We start from the raw sequence: 24,616 nt of genomic DNA on the forward strand, positions 1-24,616 counted from the left end.
TGCTCCCAGGACTATATCTTAAATATGCAAGTCAAAAAATTCTAAAATTGATTCTAATCAGGAAATCCATTGGACCACAAAATCAGGTTCTCTCTCTCTGAAAACAATGGCTTCATCACCTAGTGTGGGTGGCAACTTGGCAAGAAGTTGAGAAATTGCATTGGAGCAAATCATTCATTTGGCACCCTGTGAACACAAATGTGAAGGATACATCACAGACACAAGGAAAGTAGTCATTTACTCGCTCATTGGAGCCACAGCTACTTACTGTATTAAAAACAGAAGGTCAAACTTCCCAGATATACAAATGTTATTAAGTAGCTTTTAGGTACAAATTGACAACAAAAGAGAATTCCAGCTCTGCACCTCTTTTGTGCTCTCCTTTTTGATTACAGATTGTGATAGTTTTGTGTATTGCCCTGCAAAGGATTCCCAAAAACTCAATCCTTGGTAAACCAACTGCTCTCTTCATGGCTACACCACCTGCATTTTCGTATGCTGCATTTTACTGACAACTCAGAGCGTAACGCTAATCGTAAATGACCTACAAGCAACATGACGGTAGGAGAAGCTCCCAGATGCACTCTAGTTAAGAAGGCAGCTGATTCTCTGGAAGTTCAGCCCTGTCCGATTAATGCCCTGATTATTAACCTACAAATCCTACCCAACCATCATAAACAGTCAGATGAATGGTTAGAAGGGTATCTAACATGCTCCTTTATGGAGTAAAGCCACTGCAATTCTTCCATCCCTTCTTCTGACATAAGGACACACACTAAGATCTCTGGCTGAAGATGACACTAAATATCTCAAAGTCACAAACACATCATCTGTCATCTTCACTTGATGATCAAATCAAGCTCCTATGAATTATTAGTGCAATTTCTGCATATGAAGGGAGAGGTTAACTTTCAAAAGTTATCGTATCAAATTTAAACTTTTGTCTTATAAAACAATGGCATAATCCACACACAGTAACAAAGCTAGAGGAAGGCACCAAAAACATCCTGACAACAACAGGGTTATTTTATGAAGTGACATTTGACAATTGTCCCCTAGTACAGTAAGGTTGTCTGATACTCGTCTTCTCTAATTTTCATCCCTTTCTTGGTCACTGTGCATCTCTCATCACATTTAGGTGTTGGCCTTCTAACGGGTCAGCATCAGAAGTACCGTAGAAACCCATTCCTGGATTGCAGTCTACATGTTTTGATGGGCTGCTCATCATATTGGGACCACTTACTTGCTAGACTCTAAACATATCACATTTTTACGATCTTAAGGTCTAGACTGATGAATGAATGACATTACTATGGATTTAGAGAAGGACAGATGTCCACATAGAAGGCCCTAATCTAGCATACAAGTGGTTTACAACTGAATATGTCATTAAACTTAACTGCACTGTCATTAAATCAATAGGACCACCCAACTACTTAATTAAAGATAGCTCTAACAAATACAAAAAGGCTAACCTGATTGTACAGACCAGCTAATGTTCTTCTGCCCACTTCTTGAGATACCCATCACCACACTGATGAAGTTAGTTAATAATATACACAAGCGCAAAAAAGTTTTTGGTCCGGAAGACTCCACTTCTGTTTAGACCCAGATCTAGATGCTGGGCCTTCTTATGCAAATTATGTTAATTTGTTAAAAAGAGAGTCTCTGTGCAGATATGCCTCATGCTGCTCCAGTCATAAACCCTGTGAAATCAGTTTGTCATTCATGCATAGCAGTAGACAGACGCATGCAGTCCTAATGTTCCACTGGTTTTAGTCATTTAAAATTTTCTAGGTGTTTATCATACAAGGTGCACACATCCTTGATAAGGTCCATGTCAGTCTACAAGTACAGCAGCGTATTACTAGTGGTCAAGAAGCAGGCCACGACTATGACCTGTCAGTTTTCATCCTGAGTCTTCCTATCATTCCTCCATGAAAGTAGGTTTTCTTTAGACAGTGGCCAAGGCTTGTGATTCAAAACTGCTACGAGGAAGAGACTATTAAATGGAAAATGAGGACTTGTTGCCATGGGAGAACCTAAAATTAGGGAGTGATATGGAACAATTATGAAGCGTTCTTCTCGTAGAGCTGTGAGATCTTCTCCTGAAACCTTTTCCTGATATCCACCCGTCTTGCCTTCATGGTAGGGGTCAGTAGTCCATTGGAGACAGTGAATGCTTCTGGATGGAGGTATATATCTTTGACCTATTGAAAAGTGTTAAAGTTAGAGATCCAGCTGCAAGATCAACGAACAAAGTAATATAAATACAAGAGCAAGTTAAGTGTCCACTTCATGTGTATCATGTGACAGTGACTTCTAAACATACTGCCTTACCTGCTCAAATGACTTCAGGCCTCCTTCCTTCCCTAGCTTGGTCATGTCATCTAGAATGGCCTTCTTCACTTCCTGTGAAACACGTTTGATAAGTACAGTACATCATCTACACCATAATTTTCTTCAGTACTAGGAAGAGAAGAAAAAGCTTCCTACTGGATGCTTGCAGAGGTCTTCATATGATCCCACGATTCCTCTTTCACTGGCCCAAACAGCAAGGACTTCTGGATCAGGAACAACTATTCCAATTAGATGAGACTGGAAAACAGAACAAGAAGAACTGGACTGAAACAAAACTTACCAGTGTAGAGGACTACCTGGCTGGATGGGTTTGGCTGTTTTCTAGGGATGGGACATTTGACACCATGGCTTTGAAGCTTGTATCGGTTTAATGAGGCACACTGCTTTGAAGCAATGTATCGAAACTTTACAACCACGTGACTGCTCTGACTGCTTCAAAGCTGTGCGCTGTCTGACATGCTATGAAAGGGGATGTGAAACTACTGCTCACATCTTATACACATAAGATACTGAATTAAATTTGGAGTACAGAAGTGTGGAATCTGTTATTCAAGAATAAAGTACATCCCATAATATACTATTCTTCTGTACTGGAACTTCTAACGCATCCTTAATAGTCTCTAATACTCACAATATTCTGTAAACTTTCTTATGTGTGCCCAGTGTCATAAGCACATTACCCCCCCCCCCCCCCCAAAAAAAAAAACTTGACAAAGTTGTCACATAATTATGAATCAGTAATGGCCTGTAATGTATGGTAGCCTCTTGCCAGCTCTAAGCACCAGTGCATTTTCAACCTGGTTAAAGGTAGAAGGCATGGAAGGAATGTCATTGGTCACACAGCTACTGTTGATACTCCAGGCCAGTGCGGAGGAAATATCACAATGTGTGGAGCCATCTCTGACCTTTTTTAGACACCCTGCACGGAGAGGTCTTATACCTGAACAAGAGTGGTCAAATCCAGAATGATCTCCCAAAATATGTAATCATTTGGGATAATGTAGGTTCCCATCACTCACACATTATCAGAGAGTGGTTTACTAATCATGACAGGATGATCATAGAATTTCTCCCACCCTATTCCTCCTTCCTTAATCCAATTGAGGATTTTTTTTCTGCTTGGAGGTGGAAGGTTTATGATCATCAGCCCCATACCCAGTTGAGCTTGTTGGATGCCATGAAAGCAGCATGTGAACAGATAAATATGGACTCCTGCAGAGGATGGATCCATCATTCAAGAAGGTATTTTCCACACTGTATTGCTAGTGAGAATATCTGCTGTGATGTGGATGAAAATCTGTGGCCTGACAAACAAGAACGTCAGGATGTATAACAAACGTACATCTATGCTCACACTACTACGTTCTATGGAGTGTTTCCTCTGTTCATTTGCACTTTTTCCTTTCTGCAATTTGTTGCTGTAAAAGGCATTCTTTTCTTTATAACTATGTTACTTTAACAAATTTCTATACAATACAGTAAACAACAGTATAAAAAATACTGTATCATATCCAGGTTCTGGCAATCAATCCCCCTCAATACTGTTTGTACTTTGTACCAAAACTATTTCTACTACATATTACTGTCATACAGAAACTGAAGACATTGAAAAAATGTTAGTCACTTGTGTATTTTCAAACAATATTCCAATAATCCTACTTACAGTCTTTTAAAATCGATCCCTGAACAGTAAACACAGCAATTTGAAACTTTGTAGTATAGAAATTGTTATACTACATAGAAAATATACTGTATGTTGCCTTAAGGATTTTCAGACAGTTTTACCAAAATCCTTGTCAAAATATTCAATACAGATCAAACAATTACAGTCATGAAAAAGTTTGGGAACCCCTCTCAGCCTGCATAATAGTTTACTCTCCTTTCAACAAAAAAAAGATAACAGTGGTATGTCTTTCATTTCCTAGGAACATCGGAGTACTGCAGTGTTTTACGAACAAAGATTTTTAGTGACGCAGTATTTAGTTGTATGAAATTAAATCAAATGTGAAAAACTGGCTGTGCAAAAATGTGGGTCCCCTTGTAATTTTGCTGATTTGAATGCATGTAACTGCTCAATGCTGATTACGTGCAACACCAAATTGGTTGGATTAGCTCGTTAAGTCTTGAACTTTATAGACAGGTGTGTCCAATCATGAGATATAAAGGTATTTAAGGTGGTCAATTACAAGCGCTTTGCATGACAGAAGAACACCGCATTCCAAGAAACACCTGCTACCTACTGTCAAATTTGGTGGAGGTTCCATCATGCTGTGGGGCTGTGTGGCTAGTTCAGGGACTGGGGCCCTTGTTAAAGTCGAGGGTCGGATGAATTCAACCCAGTATCAACAAATTCTTCAGGATAATGTTCAATCATCAGTCACAAAGTTGAAGTCACGTAGGGGTTGGATACTCCAACAAGACAATGACCTAAAACACAGTTCAAAATCTACAAAGGCGTTCATGCAAAGGGAGAAGTACAATGATCTGTAATGGCCGTCACAGTCCCCTGACTTGAATATCATCGAAAATCTATGGGATGATTTGAAGCAGGCTGTCCATGCTCGGCAGCCATCAAATTTAACTGAACTGGAGAGAATTTGTATGAAGAATGGACAGAAATACCTCCATCCAGAATCCAGACACTCATCAAAGGTTATAGGAGGCGTCTAGAGGCTGTTACAGTATATTTACAAAAGGAGGCTCAAATATGTATTAATGTAATATCTCTGTTGGGGTGCAAAAATTTATGCACCTGTCTAATTTTGTTATGATGCATATTGCATATTTTCTGTTAATCCAATAAACTTAACGTCACTGCTGAAATACTACTCTTTCCATAAGGCATGTCATATATTAAAAGGAAGTTGCTACTTTGAAAGCTCAGCCAATGACAAACAAAAATCCAAAGAATTAAGAGGGGTTCCCAAACTATTTCATATGACTGTATATTGAAAACATGTTCATGCATTTTGACCATCTTGTTCATAGGCAATGGTGCAAGGATTTGTCATTCTGATGACACCGACAGTTTCACTGACAAATATTTGCTTTTGGGGCATAAACAGCATTTTGAGCAAGTTACTTGCTTTTGCAGGTAATACACTGCGTTTTTTGTGGTTTGCACATATTGTTCTGAGAAATGCACATACTGTTGTGCAAATATAAAATTATGTTTCAAGAAATGCAGCAGAGTGATTGAGAAAAACTAACTTCAGCAACATTAAAAGCAAAATGGGCTCCTAATATTTTTTAGTATAACAATTTTTGAAGAAAGCACATAGCATAGGACTTCTATTGAATGAAAAACAGAGGTAGATCCACTGAATAGGTGGCACTACAGAAGTAAACAGCAACAGGCGCAGGACAGAGGATAAGACTTACAGTTTGCTCATGCACTAGTTCTTGCACAACCTCCACAGGAGACAGTAAGGATTTTCAATGAAAAGGATCAGGAGATTAAACATGGTCAACGAACAAGGCAAATTCAAAAGCAAACGTCAATCCGATTTGTCCATAAGTTGAAATTTCTATCTTAAATTTGAGATATTAAATAAGAGCCTAGATCTAAAGCCAGAAAGTCTTTTACTCATAAACACATGGATTTATCCATAAACCCAGATGAGAACTGGCACCCATATCCAAACTTAAAAAAACCGATTACATTGATGACATCAAGTGTTGTTTCTTTCCCATTCTCTAACTCAGTGGTTAAGCAACATTCTTATTATCTCAGATTGGACAAAATCAAACTCTTCCTGTTTAAAACATGGCAAGAAATCATGAAGATTATTTTAGAATAAGCATGCTGGACCTGTGATTGACTCTTTTATGCTATTAATTGTTCTACTGTATTTAAAATGTTAGATAGTGTTTTTCTGCTCATATCTTTTTTTTTTTGCTTTCTCCTGGGTTGGTGTTGAATCTTGTTTTTGTTTTTTTTCCTTTGTATTTTTAGGTTTCCGTTGTTTTCTCTATATCAGGGGTGGGCAAAGTCATTCCTGGAGGGCCGCAGTGGCTGCATGTTTTTGTTCCAACCCAATTGCTTAATAAGAAGCCCTTATTGCTCTAGAAACACTTCTGCTTCATTTTAGTTATCTCCCTCGTTAAGATTTTGAACCCTTATTGCTTATTTAAGTCTTAAACAGCTGAATTCTCAGTTTTTAATTGCTCCTTATTAGCAATAAGATGCAAATGACAAAAGAAACCAGCAGTTATCCATTTTGTTTGTTACCCTTTACACCTGTGTGTATTTATCGTGCACTATTTGGTTTAATTAAATACTTGTAAGGAAAGAGAAAAGAAAAAAGTGAAGGATTGAGAATTGCCCATCCATTTTACACTTCAAAGTATTTGAATGATATCCTTAGAATGGAAAAAAAAATCTAGGATATGAGAATGACCTGACATAGCAGAGTTAAAGCACTAACAAGCCATGAAATGTAATTTTTGGCAAGGATTGTTTTCTAATTAAGCAACTGGGTTGGAACAAAAACCCGCAGCCACTGCGGCTCTCCAGGAATGACTTTGCCCACCCCTGCTCTATATCATCTTTGAAGTAAATGGTTGTATCTGTAATGCCATTAATATTTGCCATTAATATTTGATGGACTTAATAGAATGCCATTGTAATGTTGTGGTCTTTGAAAATAAAATAAAGCATTAAAAACAACAACAACAAAAAAAAACCCATAATGAATGTGCACCCCTTGTGTTGGTGTGAGTTTTCCACCACAGAACTCAGGTTTCTCCCCCACATGCGTAAAGACATGTTGGTTGTGATACGTCAGATTTTAAACTGAGGTGGCACCCATCCCTAGATGGAGAGAGAGATAGATACTTTATTAATCCCAAGGGGAAATTCACATATGTCCACGTTGTAAAAGTAAAAGTGTCCAGGGAACGAATTCACATAAAAGAAAGTGATAGGAGTGATCAATAAAAAATAATAAAGAGAAAAATAAAAGGTAGAAAAATAAAGTCGTACACGGAGCTGCTGAAAAGGCTACCACTTTCGGCGGCGCCCGAGTCATTGTTTAGAGTGGTTTCCAGCACTGCCAGTTATGTCAATACAATACAATTTATTTTTGTATAGCCCAAAATCACACAAGAAGTGCCGCAATGGGCTTTCACAGGCCCTGTCTCTTGACAGCCACCCAGCCTTGACTCTCTAAGAAGACAAGGAAAAACTCCCAAAAAACCCTAGTAGGGAAAAAATGGAAGAAACTTTGGAAAAGGCAGTTCAGAGAGAGACCCCTTTCCAGGTAGGTTGGGTGTGCAGTGGGTGTCAAAAAGAAGGGGGTCAATCTCATATATATTACTCTTCTGGTTCATCCTGCTTCCACTTCAAAACCGGTCCCGCCCACACGCAGCCGACACAGCATTTCTCGATTCCTATTCGTCCTCTTCCAAACCCTTCCCCACACTATACAATGCCCCGACATGTCACACCGATGTTGCAGCGATTTTCGTCGGAGAAGATGGCAAACCGCCTACTGAAAGGGACATTTGCATCTATCTCATAGGCAACTCCTGTAAACAGATTTCCACGCTTAATATGAATTCGATCCCATGCTTTACTCACTTTTATTCCCTTACGGATACATTGGCTGGCACAAAGATTTGCAACATGTTCCCGATAAAAGAACCGGCAAAAGAATAAGGCTTACTCAATGCCAATTTTACGCGTACAGATTAGCAATGAGGAATACATTTAATATTTTGCACTCCAGCGGCAAACTATTCCAACAGTTCGTCGTAGATGCGTATGTTAAAACAGAGGGCGCGCGTCTCAGCTATCTCAGATTACATCAACAAGATCTGCACGTGGAACAATACAAACGACTATCAGACGTACTTGCAAGCAAACACTGAAAATAACGTATGTGTAGGCAAAATGATCACATTACCGTCCACATTTCTAGGAAGTCCAAGATACATGCAACAAAACTATCAGGATGCCATGGCCATAATATGTAAATTCGGAAAGACTGATTTATTTATCACTTTCACATGTAATCCTGCTTGGCCGGAAATTCTACATGGACTGTCGGATACCCAAAGACCAGAGCACAGACCTGATACCAGTCTTCAGCCACGGTCAGTTGTACGTGGCTTTTTCTACGGTTAGATCTTTTGACTCATTATCTGTCTTCTCCATCAAAACACCTATGCACAACTGCATCTTTCAAGAAGTATTTATTTCTTCTTGATTTCTGAATTCCTTTCTCACCGTTTTCCGTTCCTATTCTTACACCGGCGTATACTTCGGTGGGCGTCGGCTAGTATAATATAATACACAGAACAGAACACAAGTAATCCTAAACAAATATAAAAATAAAAATATTACAAGTATGGAGCAGAATTTAATAGTAGATGATATCACATGATATTATTTGGATTTGTTTGAAGTGCCAGGTGCAGGGGAGCCGATAAAAATGGCAAGCTTGCCAACGTCTCATAATTATTATTTAAGCAGTTATGCAATTATAGTTTAGTTTATAGTTATGCCAATCTTGAATTAAAGATATCTAAATGCCCTTTGACCAGTAAAAGGTGAATAGCAGATGTCAATAATTTTGAATAATTAAAAAATTATAAATTTAAGATACGGTCAATTGTGTTTTGACAAGTTACAACTGCATTTTTGACATCAAGAATTTAAAAAAATGTTTAATTCAAACATTAAAAATATCTGTAATTGTCATCCAAGTGTCTCAAAATGTGATTACAGTTATCTCTAATAGAAAGTCTATGAAAGTCCATCAAAATGTAATTAGACATCTAACTCATATTCTGCCTAGTCAAAATGCAATTACAGATATCAAAAATATGAATTAACATGAGACATTAAACATTAAAATGGTTTTCCTATAAGTATTAACCTTAAAGACTTTTGTTTTAAGAACTTAGGCCAGATGTTATTCAAAGATTAATTAATTTCTATAGAAACGTGAAGTACTGACTACCAACTACAAATTTTCTTTCATTCATTTGTCTGATGTATTTTATGCAAATGTGAATTTTTCATTTTGTTTTAAAATTCTAGCCTTGGGCTTGTGGAAAGTGACTGGAAATCGTAATAATAAGATTTGGCAGAGCCTTATGAGTGTAGAATGTGTTGTACAGTCTGCTTACCTGTAGGCTGTCTCCATGTACAAACACTTGGAGCACAGGGGCGCTTCTCACGTAGATGTTTTCTATCTTCTCAGGTGCAATGTACTCTCCTTGTGAAAGTTTGAATATGTGCTTCTTCCGATCAATAATTTTCAGGACTCCATTCTACAGGAAGAAGACTACTAAAAGTTACAACACATCAAGTTATCCATGTCTATGACTCAATTCGATTAAATAGGGACTCACCGGCAGCCATTTTCCAACATCACCTGTGTGAAGCCAGCCATCAGAATCCAATGCTTCTGCGGTTCTTTCTGGATCTTTTAGGTAACCTTTAAAAACACTTGGCCCTTTGATGCAAATCTGACAAGAATAAAAAAAAACATGCTTCCATTAATCTGGATATGAAATATTGGACCTTTGGCCATAATAACATTTATAATTAAATTATAGTGTCTAAAATGGATATTGTAAGCCATTATGGTAACAAAATCCACCCATCGTCCTAACCAGCTTATCCAGTGCAGGGTAATGGGGCAGCTGTAGCCTGTCCCAGCAAGCATCAGGTGCAAGGCAGAAACAATCCATGGACAGGGTGCCATAATACAGTAGTTTGATTTAAACAAAATAATAAAACAATACTCAACAAAATTAACAATAACGCATGAATGAAATTTACTGCATCCTATTTGTTAATGAGTCTCAATTTTTCAGTCTCTTTTACTCCCTGGGAGTGCTCAATTGGAAAGTGATGGTCTTGTAACTCTGTAACTTGCCACTTTTTTCAGCCCTGCTACCCCTTCCTATACTCACAGGTATTTAACTACAAGTACAAAGTTATCCAGAGTATCCTTCCTTTCTTACCTCTCCTTCACTGTTAGCAGCAAAATAGTTCATCTCCTCAATATCAACAACTTTCACCATGGCACATGGTAGTGGGGCTCCGACATGACCTAGATATACAAAATCCAATCATGTTTTTCTCTGCTTTAGGCGACCTCCGAGTTTTAATACAAACAACCGTATACAGATTCATCATGAAAATGTCTTGAATATATCATGAAAATGAATAAAGGAAGGGGGCTTGTGTCCTACTACGACTGGGTACCTGCAGTCCAGTCTCCTGGCATGGAAAATGTACAGCCAGCTGTACACTCCGTCTGTCCATAGCCTTCAAAAATCTGTAATATGAAAGAGTTGAAAAAACAGCATCAGAATTAATTCCAACAAGTATGCTTTTTGAAGTTGGCCTGTAGATGGTGCCAGCTTTACAAAAATGTTTTTTTAGTGCAGTGAACCCTTTCTAAAAAGTAAAACAAGAAATGCCTCCTAATGTGTAGATAGATTTTCAGCTGTTGACTTTCACATCGCACAACACAGTAAAGAGGTTTTTATTCTGGTCATATGTAGCGATTTATTTTTACAAATAATATTAAGTTCAATTTACTACACAAATTACAACTGTAATAGCAATTTAGTAAATTATATAAGTACAGTATATGTAATTGTATGTTTATAAGAAAATGGTGTAAAGGTTAAGAAATTTAACTTTACAACCCTTGTGTGATCTTGAGTAAGTTACTTAACCTGCATGAGGGACATCATCTTTATATATAATTTATAAAAAAAAAAATAAGAAAATTAATATATACATATATTCTTTTTAAATATATGGGCTTCAAGCAGATTGAGTGACTTGTACATCTCTATTATATATAGATATATATCTCTATCTATTTATATATATATATATATATATATATATATATATATATATAATGATACAGATATGAGATATAGATATATAGATATATCGATATAGATATATCTATCAGTGCATGCGGAAAGTATTCACAGCGCATCACTTTTTCCACATTTTGTTATGTTACAGCCTTATTCCAAAATGGATTAAATTTCATTTTTTTCCTTAGAATTCTACACACAACACCCCATAATGACAGCGTGAAAAAAGTTTACTTGAGATTTTTGCAAATTTATTAAAAATAAAAAAATTGAGAAAGCACATGTACGTAAGTATTCACAGCCTTTGCCATGAAGCTCAAAATTGAGCTCAGGTGCATCCTATTTCCCCTGATCATCCTTGAGATGTTTCTGCAGCTTAACTGGAGTCCACCTGTGGTAAATTCAGTTGACTGGACATGATTTGGAAAGGCACACACCTGTCTATATAAGGTCACACAGTTGACAGTTCATGCCAGAGCACAAACCAAGCATAAAGTCAAAGGAATTGTCTGTAGACCTCCGAGACAGGATTGTCTCGAGGCACAAATCTGGGGAAGGTTACAGAAAAATTTCTGCTGCTTTGAAGGTCCCAATGAGCACAGTGGCCTCCATCATCCGTAAGTGGAAGAAGTTCGAAACCACCAGGACTCTTCCTAGAGCTGGCCGGACATCTAAACTGAGCAATCGGGGGAGAAGGGCCTTAGTCAGGGAGGTGACCAAGAACCCGATGGTCACTCTGTCAGAGCTCCAGAGGTCCTCTGTGGAGAGAGGAGAACCTTCCAGAAGGACAACCATCTCTGCGGCAATCCACCAATCAGGCCTGTATGGTAGAGTGGCCAGACGGAAGCCACTCCTTAGTAAAAGGCACATGGCAACCCGCCTGGAGTTTGCCAAAAGGCACCTGAAGGACTCTCAGACCATGAGAAAGAAAATTCTCTGGTCTGATGAGACAAATATTGAACTCTTTGGTGTGAATGCCAGGCGTCATGTTTGGAGGAAACCAGGCACCGCTCATCACCAGGCCAATACCATCCCTACAGTGAAGCATGGTGGTGGCAGCATCATGCTGTGGGGATATTTTTCAGCGGCAGGAACTGGGAGACTAGTCAGGATAAAGGGAAAGATGACTGCAGAAATGTACAGAGATATCCTGGATGAAAACCTGCTCCAGAGCGCTCTTGACCTCAGACTGGGGCGACAGTTCATCTTTCAGCAGGACAACGACCCTAAGCACACAGCCAAGATATCAAAGGAGTGGCTTCAGGACAACTCTGAATGTCCTCAAGTGGCCCAGCCAGATCCCAGACTTGAATCCGATTGAACATCTCTGGAGAGATCTTAAAATGGCTGTGCACCGACGCTTCCCATCCAACCTGATGGAGCTTGAGAGGTGCTGCAAAGAGGAATGGGCGAAACTGGCCAAGGATAGGTGTGCCAAGCTTGTGGCATCATATTCAACAAGACTTGAGGCTGTAATTGCTGCCAAAGGTGCATCGACAAAGTATTGAGCAAAGGCCGTGAATACTTATGTACATGGGATTTCTCAGTTTTTTTATTTTTAATAAATTTGCAAAAACCTCAAGTAAACTTTTTTCACGTTGTCATTATGGGGTAATCTATTTTGGAATAAGGCTGTAACATAACAAAATGTGAAAAAAGTGATGCACTGTGTATATATACATATATATATTTTCATATTAAAACGTTAACAGTTTCCCATTAGAATAGTTTTTGCAAAGATAATTAACAAATCCGAGAGACAAACATTTGAAAAAGTAATTTATTTATTAGGGAGAAAGAAACAAAATTCACTCATGGGCAGTTATATGTTGTATTGTCACGATGTAAGTCCAAACACAGAATCACAATTCAATGCGATATGGATGAAAATTTTATTCAAAAAATTGTTTTTACTGAAGTTTTACAGTAAAAGTTTAAAAAGTATTTACATGTTAATTTTAAACCCAAATAGAACGAAAATGTATAACGCAATGAATACCTCTAATGCAACATGAAACATCATTTTCTTTCAATTTTTTACGTTTTTCTACTTTTTTACTAGAGCCAATTACTCACTGTAATGTAAAATAGTTAGTTCTATTATGCATATGTAACAATTCCCATTAAAATAATCTGTTTAAATTGTACATCCGCATCCCCATACGTGAGCGGCAAAACCGCAAAGTGGCTAGAGAGTAGCACTGGCCCAGGGGTTGGCAAAGGAAGCGAGCAGGAAGCAAAGCCCCCTAGTATATATAAAGCAGTAAGACGTCTGTCATCCCCTGCATCCACAAGAAGGCGGGAATGTCTGATGAACAAAGGTAAGATAGTAAACCATGCGGCATACATTTGTGTGTCTGGGCACCACGACATTCACAACAGGGCTGGAATATCCAACAAAGAAAAGCAATAAGACGTACAAAGAAAGAGGGTTTAAGGGTTGGCATATCCGGTAAACAGAGGTTTATAAATGCAGGAAACGATCGAAACAGGTGGACTTACCATTATATAATTAAGCCCATTTTAAAAATGGAAATTTCTCTATGCTAGTATATTAATAAACGGTAAATTCAAAAATGTTCTAGGTCAGGGGTAGGCAACGTCGGTCCTGGTGAGCCGCAGTGGCCACAGGTTTTCATTCCAACCCAATTGCTTAATTAGAAACCAATCATTGCCAATCTCAGACCTTATTTAATTTTATGGCTTGTTAGTCTGTGCAATGTAAGGCTTTTATATCGTAGATTTTTTTCCTTTCCAAGGATATCATCCAAATGATATGAAGCCTAAAACAGATCATTTTCAGTCTGTCACATTTTTCTATTAAGTGTTTTATTAAATCAAACAGTGCATGATGAACACACACAGATGTAATTGGAAAAAAGCTAGCTGGAGAACTGCTGGCTGCTTTGTCTTTTACATCTTATTGCTAATAAGGAGCAATTAAAACACTGAATGCAGCAGTTTAAGATTGAAATAAGCAATTAAGGTTGGAGAACCTTAACAAGCGAGACCACTAAAATGAAGCATCAAAATGTCACTTAAGCAATATGTGCTTCATCAGCAATAATTGAGTTCTCGTTAAGGAACTGGGTTGGAACAAAAACCTGCACATACTGCGGCTCACCAGGACCGACGTTGCCTACCCCTGTTCTAGGTGTATACAAATGCAGGTTTAAAAATGGTGAACAACCTCAAATGTTTAAGCTGTCTGACTACTCCAAACAAATACATTAAGAGACATTTTCCAAAACAACTCCTGGGATAGATGTATTTTCTTTGTCTTTTGTAATAAACTACTATGTAGAAAGAAAGACTAATACATTTAAAATCCACTTCGATGATTTGAGTAATTTTATTCATATATGGTAATATGAATGAAAACTATTCTGAGACATCCTTTGTAATATTTTTAAAATCTTTCAGTATTGCTAAGGGGAAAGACAGGGGGGACTGTAGTATTCAAAAACTAATCAACAAAATATAACAAATATCAACAACCATAAATGTTGTTTATATACAGGGTATCAAAGATCCATCAAGTGCAAGGTTAATTGCAGAAGGTCTTCTTAAATATGCAGGGAAAATTGTGGTGTGGGATTCCTTATAAATATGTCCAAAGAGAAGCTATAGATGAGAAACTGCCTTCTGCTTGTAGATTTGTTAATCAATGAAACTGATATTTCAATTTTGTGTGTTCTCCTTTTTTTCTAATTAGTACCATTTATACTTTTTGAATGTCTCACTTACTGTTATGCTAATGTTTAGGTTGCCCCTGTTTTGTAGTTTGTTTTGTTTTCTGCCATGGATGTGATGAGCATACTGCTATACATGGGTGGTGTTCCAGTGTGCATTTTGCAAATTTAGTGTATGATGTCATGTCGACTTTCAATATATAAGCTAACGTTCCACTAACTCTCTGTCAGAGTTTTAAATGTTGTAGGGAAAACTTTCAGTTGTAATTTTTTTTCTTTCAAAATAAAACCTATCAATATAAAAAAAGTAAAAATAAAAAGGCAAAATAGCTTATTTTGCTTTGCTTTCTAGAATTGGGCACTGGGCTGAGCAAGAGCTCTAGGAAGATCTTGTGTATGAGGGGGGACCCAAAAAATTCCCAAAAATCAGTCAATAGAATGGGAGTAGGGTGTAGTTCTTCAATATGCCACAAGGTAAATTATATTTACAGTCTGGTTAATCAGCCCAGTAGTATTGTGCAGAGTTAATCGAGTGCGTTATTTCTGGTTCTTATTCTGCAATTGCATAGGTGACTTCAACAACTTTTTTCCGCAACCTACCATGGCAGATTTGCAAGAGACAATGATGGTCACTTTTGTGGTGGACTTATTAATAAACGGTTCATTCTCTGTAAACAGACTGTTACATCTACAACATTACACGGAACTGCTGAGGCATCTATGGGAAGCATCAGGAAGAAATTGTCTGGAGTAGCGGCACACACAAAACTGCATTTTGCAACATGACAGCACACCTGCACACTCCGAGTTGTCAGTCAAAGTGTTTTTGATCAAAAGCAATGTGGTTGTTTCTTTGCACCCTTCTGTATTTACCAGGTCTTGCTCCCTGTGAGTTTGTTTAGCTACCAAAATTAAAACAGACTGAAGCAAAGATTTGCTACTGTAGAAGAAATCTAGCAACAAACGCAGGAAGATCTAGACATGTGAACAAAAGATGGGTACAGGAAATGTTTCCAGAAATGGGAGAAGTTCTGGGACAAATGTCCTTCAGGTATTGTATTGTATTATGTTTTCCTGTCTTTGAACTCCCAGTTTTAGTTTCGCTTATTTTATTTATTTTTTTAAAACTTACCGACATTGTGACTTAACATTCTTCCTCTCTGCTACTAAGGAAAACTGCCGGGTAAGATTTGGTCCTTTTTTTTTTTTTTTTTTTTTTAATTTTTCCTCAATCTTTTTTTATGCACCTTTTTTTTTTTTTTTTTTTTTATAAAAAACTTTTTTTGGCCATAAGGGTTTTGACTACTGCTGAATTTGATTTATGCACTCTGAAAAATTATTTAAAATGGGCTTTAAGTCCAGTTTATATTTTCATGCCTTCTTTTTGTATAGGACTTTTACATTCCGTGGTTCTTGCTTCATTTTCTCCTGTGGATACCAACGTGAAGCACACAAGTGTCCATTTACATTGAGAAGTGGTTTGTATGGTCACCAACCATGCACTCTTATGTCATCCAACATTGAAGTGAGTTTTCTTTAGTGTGTGGTTTGCTTTGCTTTATTTTTAACCGCCAGTATAAAAACTTCTCATTTTGACTTTTGGTTTCTGTTTAGGCTTTGGCAGAAGATATACAGGAACTGATTCTTGGCTATGAGTTTTAGCTTGGTTTCTAGCTATGGTTCATTTTCTTATTCCTATTTAGAGAAATCTTTGTGCTTTGTCACTTTAAAGGCACTACACCACTCACCAATATAACTATAAAATCTAAACTATCTTTTTATGGTCTGCTAGATGGTCACAAAAGTAAGAGCGAAACATACAGTGTGTCAGTACAGAAATGCAAATGCACAAATGTCAAAGACAGGCTTACCAAGCAACCGAGCACTGCTCGAAGGAATGACAGGACTGTGGGAGATATTGGTGCTGATGCAGTTAAAATAAACCTCAGGTTACTTCCGAGACTGGCCTGAAAAACAGCAACAATGCTTTCAAGTCAATTAAAAAGAGATGAGAACTAATACTTTGTCTTACAGGTCTTGAATCGTAAAACTACCTGAATCCTATTGAATAGTATCTTGTCCCATAAGCTGTTGTTTCTCACAATTCCACTGCTCAGTTCAGACTGTTTCCTTCGCACAGCATACTGTAGCAATGATCTCTTGAGTGGTGATGAAACAGAGCCCAGGATCTGGCAGGGGAGAAAACGGTTTAGGAAAAAGACAGCAAAGAAGCACACGTCAAAAAGAGATGCAGAAATTAGAAAACTGCAGAGAAGGCTGTGATCAAAACAGTAAGGCAACTCTTCTGCTATGGCAGGGCAGCCAAACTTAGTACAAAGATCAAAGCCATACTGACCATAAATAAACGTGTGAGTGTAGCAAACCTAACAGAAACAGTACAAAGTACATCTGGGCTGACCACGAATCAAGAGAAACCCACTCTCACTATAACCATCAGAAATATTCAAATATACACTTGCTTAGAAAAGAACATCACAGTAAGAGAGAAGTGCGATTCTATTATCCTATTACTATCCTAATCTTATGCGGGTTAGATCTCGCGTAAACATAGGAATGTTCAAAATTAGCCACATACAGATTAGCAACGCTGGGGCTAAACGCCACACTCATTGCTACACCTTTATGTTGTCGAACAAAACTTTCAGTGCAATAAAAAAGTTCCATTTCAAAGCCTCATCCGCCATTTGTAGACAGATATTACAATAAAATGGAATAAAAGCAGAGCATTTATTAGACCTGCCAATCTTTCATTTAGAAATGCTCAAACATGTTTGCTTTGATATATACGTACTTCAGTGTACCCCAGTTTTTTTCGACATTCCTCCAGTTCATGACAAAATGTCAGTGGGTACAATGGTCTGCAACTTTATCAGTTATGATGACCAATGAATATATATGGATCCCTCAGATTTATTACCATCATACAACAATGTATGTATGCTTCCACTTTAGTTTTATTTTATAGTATTTTTTGATACTTGGGGGTTATTTGTAGATGTCTGACTCACACACGTGTTATTTATTTTTACTTTTTATTTTAAGAGTTAACCACTGATTGGTGTCATTACAGGTGAAATCTAATTTGATATTTTATGACTTGTAGATATCAGTATGTACCTTACTACTTCCAGGTATGGTTTAACTTTATTTTGGATAATTTGTTGGTTAGATTTTTGCTGATTTTTTCTACATTACTTATGCATTGTTTCGGTGTGAAAGGTGTTTTCTTTTTGCATGTATAAGGATGATATGCAAAGCTTAATATGTTTTGGTAATGTGCTCCTAATGTGTCTAAGTTATAGTGCACTATTGCCCATGTGAAAGTAATGTAAAGTAACTAAGCCGGTTTCTGAAACATGAAGAGAGGGAAGTAAGAAATGGAGTGACGACTTCTGCTACAGAAGGGAGGACATTAACTTTCGACTGATCTGTCTTATTGTGGATCCAGAGGTATATTCCATGATTGAGGATGGGTAGTCCTCTAGGGCTCACTCCACAAGTCGAGATATATAGTATCTGTAATTTGGTTTATTGTGACCAGTCCTCCTTTCACAACTTGTGGTTGATTTTCCTTTTGATGGTTTTGATACTATTTCCTTTGATGCTGTTGCTTTTATGTTATCTCTTATGACATTTGTGATATGATTTGTATGGTGAGGGTGCTTGATTTGTGGAATATTTTCTTGATGAAGAAGTAGTATGATGAATTTAGCACCCAATGTATATTGTTGAGGTGTGATTCTGATATCGATAAATGGGTTTACATTTTAAGGTACAGGTAAAATTCCATTACAATGAACTGCCAGGGACCTAAAAAATATTTCGTAGTAATGGGATTCTGTATTTGTCGCTATAGTGCTTTCTTTAACTTGCGTCCAGGCTTTTGCAATCATTTCAATAGTTTCTTTCGCGTTAATTTTAATCTCCTTCTGTCTACAAGTTATGCTGACGAGAATGTTTTTCAGCATTTCCTTGCGATAATACACTTTCAGGGTGCAAATGATGCCCAAATCCAATGACTGAAGCACTGCTGTGCAATTGGGTGGGAGGAATTCAACATGAACATTATCTAAATGTGGAAGCATGTTGTGGGCAGCACAATTATCAATCAGAAGTCGAATCATCCTGTTGCTCTTAATATTGTGAGGTTTCCGAACTCTTTTGGGATCCCCCCCACTAATCAGGAACGACACACTGAAGTGCATCCCAAACATGATTGCCACGTGTGTGCTGCACTGAAGTGTAACAAAAGCAAATTCTAAAAGATCATGGTCGCGCTAGAAGTCCCGGTCTTTATTCAGCTTGAAACATGGTTATTTACTGTAGCGGGATCTGCCACTTGCCTATGCACAGACAGCAGTTAGGCAGGGTTGTGACCAGATTAGTGGCCAAGTAATACTGTTCCCTGCATTTACAATGTTCCTTGCATCACCCATCGAGATCTTTTCTGTCTGCTTCGGTGAAGAGCCACAGCAGAGCTGTGAGCCTGCTGTTGCCCTGGCAATGGATAAAGTCTTCCACAGACGCGGTGATCGCACTTCAAGACACTCTTCAGCGTGTTGTCCAGTTGGGAGAGGTCCCAAGAGAGTTTAGAAACCTCACATTTTCTTGAATGAGTGCCGCATTAATAGGAATGTTTCTTGAACAAGTATCACTGAACCACATAAAAATGGCTTTTTCGATGTCTTCAAATGCAGCAGTTCGCATACATTTGCAACCCGAGATTTTTCTTCTTTTTTTGCTCGCTCTTTCAAGACAGGTGACAGTGTTGCTGGCGGAATTCCTGAATTCACTGGCAACGTCTTTTTTTCTTTTTGCTGGAATCGAGAGCCGCAAAAATTTTAGGTTTTTTTTGCTAATATGAACTGTTATCATTTTTACGTGTCTGCCGTTTCTATAGGAGGGTGACAATGAGTTAAATTCCAATGGATGTTTTTCCAATGTTGACGAGCAACAAGGAAAAGGTATCACTGAAAACCACTGAAAAAAAACAGCAAAAAAAAAAAAAAAATACAAGGAAAGTTCGAAGAAAAAAAAAAATGACAATGTTTCTGTTTGGGGATCGTTGTGCACAACTGAGCTGCGACCACAGAACTAACTGCTCCGTGGATGATTCATTCAGGTATTTCAAGGTCTTTTTGGCACTTTGTAGTAATGAAAGTATCTGCTGAATGTATTTCGTTGTAACGAGATTAATATAGACTCATGTCATATGGAGACCATAAAAATACTTTGTTGTAATGAAAATTTCGTTTTAAAGATATTTGTTGTAACAGAATTTTACCTCTATAGGTATTAATAATTGTACGGATATTTTTCCTTTAACTTAATCTAACCTTTAAACAGTTATTTTCATTGTTAATTTAAAGACACAGTATAGGTTTGATAATAATATTACAAGAATCAAGATAAACAAAGCTTGAGTAACCACAATGCCGCCATTAAATAGTCAGAAACTAAGACATGTAGTGTTGGTGGAGGACACTAAATTGGAACTGCTGAATGCTTCTCACCTTGTCATAGATGCGGTTTAGGAGCCGTGGAACTACTGGAAAGAACGTGGGCTGCAGGGTCTTTATGTCATCCATTAGAAGTTGGATATCTCCTTGATAGAAGCCTACACGTGCACCATGGCAGAACATTGACACCTACATAGACAGCTGAATTAGTAAAGATAAGAGACAAGCATATAATTCCAGTGTTCTGCTATTGTAAGAAAGGCAGGAACTATACCTGGATCATTCTTTCAAACATATGTGCAAGTGGCAAGTATGAAATGGAAACATCCTCCTGGCGAATCACAAATGACCCCTGCAACAGGACATGCTTGGCTTAGATTGCCACAATCATAAGAAAATGTCTACATCCAAGATATCCCCATTGCCTCACACATACAAGTGCAATTCTGCTGCAATACAACACACTTACCTCTAGTATTTTGATCACAGATGATGTGTTAGAAGCAATATTTCCATGTGTGATCATTGCTCCTTTGGGTTTGCCTGTGACAATTACATAACATATTTATCCAATGTAATTCCCACTCTCAAAACTATGATGGAGGTTTCTAAAATGAAAACAGTCAGCAAGATACCTTACCTGTGGTTCCACTTGTAAAGCAAACTACTGCAAGATCATCTGGTTTTGGAGGCTGAAATGAAAAATAAATCCATAAGTCTGTAGTTCACATTTCTTCCTAGTGTGATTCTGCAGTTCTTTCGTTCTACTTCTCCACACAACACATTGCCTAAGGACCATGTCACCAAGCTAATATTTAGATTGGAAAAGCAGCAAGTCATAACAGGAATGCTAGAGAGAATATATAGTACAGTGCCATTTAGAAACTTTTTACACATTTTGTTATTTTGCTGCCTTATTCTAAAATAATTTAAATTCACTTTTCCCTCAACACTCAATAACACAAAATGACAAGGTGAAAATAGGATTTTAGGATTTTTTGAAAATGTATTAAAAATAAAAACGTGAAATTTCACATTGATACAAGTATTCAGACCCTTTACTCAATACTTAGTTGAAGCCCCTTTGTCAGGGATTACAAAGCAAGTTACAGTCTGGAGTCTTCTTGGAGTTGACGCACCAAGCTTCACACAGTTGGATTTGGGGATTTTCTGCTATCCTTCTCTGCAGATCCTCAGGTGGACAAAGGTTTGCAGGTCCCTCCAGAGAGATGTTCAATTAGGCCCAAGTCTAGATTCTGGCTGAGTTAATCAAGAATGTTCCAAGAGTTGTCCCTAAGCCACTCTAATGTTGTCTTTACTTTGTGACCTATTGGAAGGTCAACCTTAAGCCCAGTCTGAGGTCCAGAACACTTTTGGCAAATTTCCATTAAGGGTAACTTGGTATTTTGCTTCACCCAGTCACTGAAAAACAGCCCCACAGCATGACGCTGCCTCTATCATTTCACCGTTGAAATGGTATTGTATGAGTGGTGCTTGGTTTCACTCAAATATGATGTTTGTCTGTTCAACTTTGGCTTCATAAAGACCAAAGAATGTTGTTTCTTATATTCTAAGACTTATTTGTTTGCCTTTCTACAAACTAAAATTGGCTCAACTTAATAGAGTATTACAGTGGTGGTTGTCTGCCTGGAGCTCCGCCAATGTGAAAAGCAAGTTCTTGACCACCTCTCTGACCAAGGTCCTTTTCCCTTGATTGCTCTGTTTGGTCAGGCAGCTGGCTCTAGGAAGAGTTGCGGCTATTCCAGACTTATTTTATTTAAAAGTTAAGGAGGCCACTGTGCTTTTGGGAACTGTCACTGCTGTAGATTTTTTTTTTTTTTGGGTAGCTTTTCCTGATTTGTGCCTCAACACTATCCTATCTCTAAGCATTGCAGGCAATTCCGTCAACATGACTCAGTTTTGCTCAGCTGTGGGACCTTCTATATTATATATATATATATATATATATATATATATATATATATATGTGTGTGTGCCTTTACTAATCAGTCTAATCAACTGAATTTACCACAGGTGGACTACAAACAAGGTGTAGAAACATCTCAACAATGATCAACAGAATGGGCAAAAGCAAAGGGTCTGAATACTTAATGTGATGTGATGTTTTTATTTTAAATAAGGGGTTGGGAGCATGCTACGATTACAGCACATTGCTGCACCCACCACACAACGAACCACTCAGGCAGGGACACAAGTGCAGCCATGCAACGGAAGAAACATCAGCACCACATTGGAACAGTGTGAGGTTTTTACAGTGGCTGGACTGCAAGTTTTCCCTGCAAGTTAGAGGACCTGCTTGAAGGGCTGGATGCAGGTTAACGTCATACCCAGGTCAAAGCAATTGCAGGTTAAAGGCCTTGCTCAAGGGCCAAATGGAGCAGAGTAACTTCTGGCATTTACAGGATTCGAACCTGCAACCTTCCGATTGCCAGTGCAGATCTCTATCCTCAGAGCCACCAATCCATCCTATTTTGAGTAAATTTGCAAAACAATCCTAAAATCCTGTTTTTGCTTGGTCTTTCTCTGGTTTTGACTGTTGCTTGAGGAGGGAAAAAATTAATTTAAATAATATAGGCACAAGACTGCAACATAACAAAATTTGAAAAACGTGAAGACATCCGAATTCTTTCTGAAGGCGCCATATCTGGCTACAGCACTGCTATGGGATAAAGTGAGGGTTTTGGAATACACACCAGGGATTTGCAATGCAACATGACCCTTCTTATTCTCACTGGAATGGCTCATGGTACCTTCCCAGTTGGAAGGTCAAAATGATGTAAGGACATTAGAAAAAACTGCCATCTGGGGCCATATGCATTCCCCAATATGCTAGGTGACAGCATTCGTCTGGTGAAGTTCCCATTTGGGCACCCATGGAGTTGCATGGGGATGTAGTTTCAACAGGCCATCCTTAGGTGTTGCTGGGAGTGAAGCACCACTTGTCCCAGAAGTGTTTCCTGGCTACAAATCTGACCTGTGGGAAATACTTCTGAGTCTAGCTTGTAAGGAGCCACTTCAAGGATAAGGATCTCCCAACCCAGGTCTCCTGGTGTTACACACTGTTACACTTGTATACTACGTTACAGTATTTAGAAGTACGAAAATACCAGCAACATGTTCTCAAATATGCAAATGGTGTCCGTGAACTGAACTTCCCGTGAACAAGACAATGCTGAAGAAATTAAGGATTGTAAGTTTACATATAGAAATCAGAATTAATTTCCTTCCATTGCTTATAGGCTGTTTATATATTTTTCCCTTATTGTCAATCCATTTTAATACTTCTGTATGCATTAATTATACCAATAAATCAAGAAAAAAAAAAAACCAAGTGTTTAAAAACACTCACCACAGGGTCCCGATGGTTCTGCCGCCCAAGCTCCTAAAAACAGGGGAAATCAGACAGATGGTTGTTCTTGTTCAGTGCTTTTGGGCTCAGTTTATTATTAATTTTTTATTTTTTACCACTTGTGTCATTGAAGATTCTTTCATATTATTCAAAAAGCAAATGTCTTGAAGATGGCACCATAATGGTACAGAGAAATGACACTTAAAAGACTAAAAACACATCACTGCACAGGATTACTTAACATAATTATTCTGACAGGCTGCACAGCCATGAATTTGCTGTTAGAGAGAATAAGCTTAAGACAGATGGAGGACCAAAGTGGTGTCATATGAGAATATAATTCACACCAAGAACTCATCCTGTAGCCAGTAAGAATTAAAAGTTGTCACCGGTTTGTGTGACCTTGAAGGAAATTTTCAAATGGCCAAAGCTTAAGATTCCTTCTACATGAGACTCACTCACAAATTACACTTGTTGGGAGTAGCAAGTTCAAAATGTAGGTAATAAGACATGGCTTTTAATGCAAAAAGGCAAACATCTCAAGTGCATGTAAAGTAGAACTTAGAAATAAATTTAAATTGGGGACTGCAATCAGGTGCTGTACTAAGGTGGCTCCAGAATTTGACAGTGTTTGTGGGAGCCCTAGAAGGGTATTTTGAAGGAATCAGGGTGCTGGTATGCCATAGTATTAGTTAGCTAGGGTTATATCATTATGTTGCTTGTCAGACATGTTGGCTTGGCATTATTTATTTGTGCTCTTTTAGTTCCTTTGTTGATATTGAAGTTCATTTTATGAAACTGTGCAAGACTGAAAGAACTCTAACTATATTACAATGCCAACCAACTTAAGTCAAACC

The 24,616-nt window shown here is 38.0% G+C and overlaps 1 protein-coding gene across 2 annotated transcripts in view; it reads right to left on the reverse strand.

Moving 5' to 3' along the window:
* Positions 1-219: 219 nt before the first annotated feature.
* acsl2 (acyl-CoA synthetase long chain family member 2) overlaps positions 220-24,616 on the reverse strand; it is a 90,901-nt gene continuing 66,504 nt past the window's right edge. For both annotated transcript variants that reach the window (XM_028796585.2, XM_028796605.2), the window contains exons 8-21: positions 23,760-23,792; positions 21,030-21,081; positions 20,859-20,932; positions 20,664-20,741; positions 20,444-20,578; positions 16,964-17,098; positions 16,781-16,876; positions 10,583-10,655; positions 10,339-10,427; positions 9,721-9,837; positions 9,496-9,639; positions 2,497-2,598; positions 2,341-2,412; positions 220-2,210 (exon numbers count right to left, since the gene is read on the reverse strand). In XM_028796585.2, coding sequence (XP_028652418.1) covers positions 2,070-2,210; positions 2,341-2,412; positions 2,497-2,598; positions 9,496-9,639; positions 9,721-9,837; positions 10,339-10,427; positions 10,583-10,655; positions 16,781-16,876; positions 16,964-17,098; positions 20,444-20,578; positions 20,664-20,741; positions 20,859-20,932; positions 21,030-21,081; positions 23,760-23,792 — 1,341 coding nt within the window. In that variant the 3' untranslated portion in view covers positions 220-2,069. The remainder of the gene's footprint in view (positions 2,211-2,340; positions 2,413-2,496; positions 2,599-9,495; positions 9,640-9,720; positions 9,838-10,338; positions 10,428-10,582; positions 10,656-16,780; positions 16,877-16,963; positions 17,099-20,443; positions 20,579-20,663; positions 20,742-20,858; positions 20,933-21,029; positions 21,082-23,759; positions 23,793-24,616) is intronic.

The sequence above is a fragment of the Erpetoichthys calabaricus genome, chromosome 1 (genome assembly GCF_900747795.2).
Source record: "Erpetoichthys calabaricus chromosome 1, fErpCal1.3, whole genome shotgun sequence".
Lineage (NCBI taxonomy): Eukaryota > Metazoa > Chordata > Cladistia > Polypteriformes > Polypteridae > Erpetoichthys > Erpetoichthys calabaricus.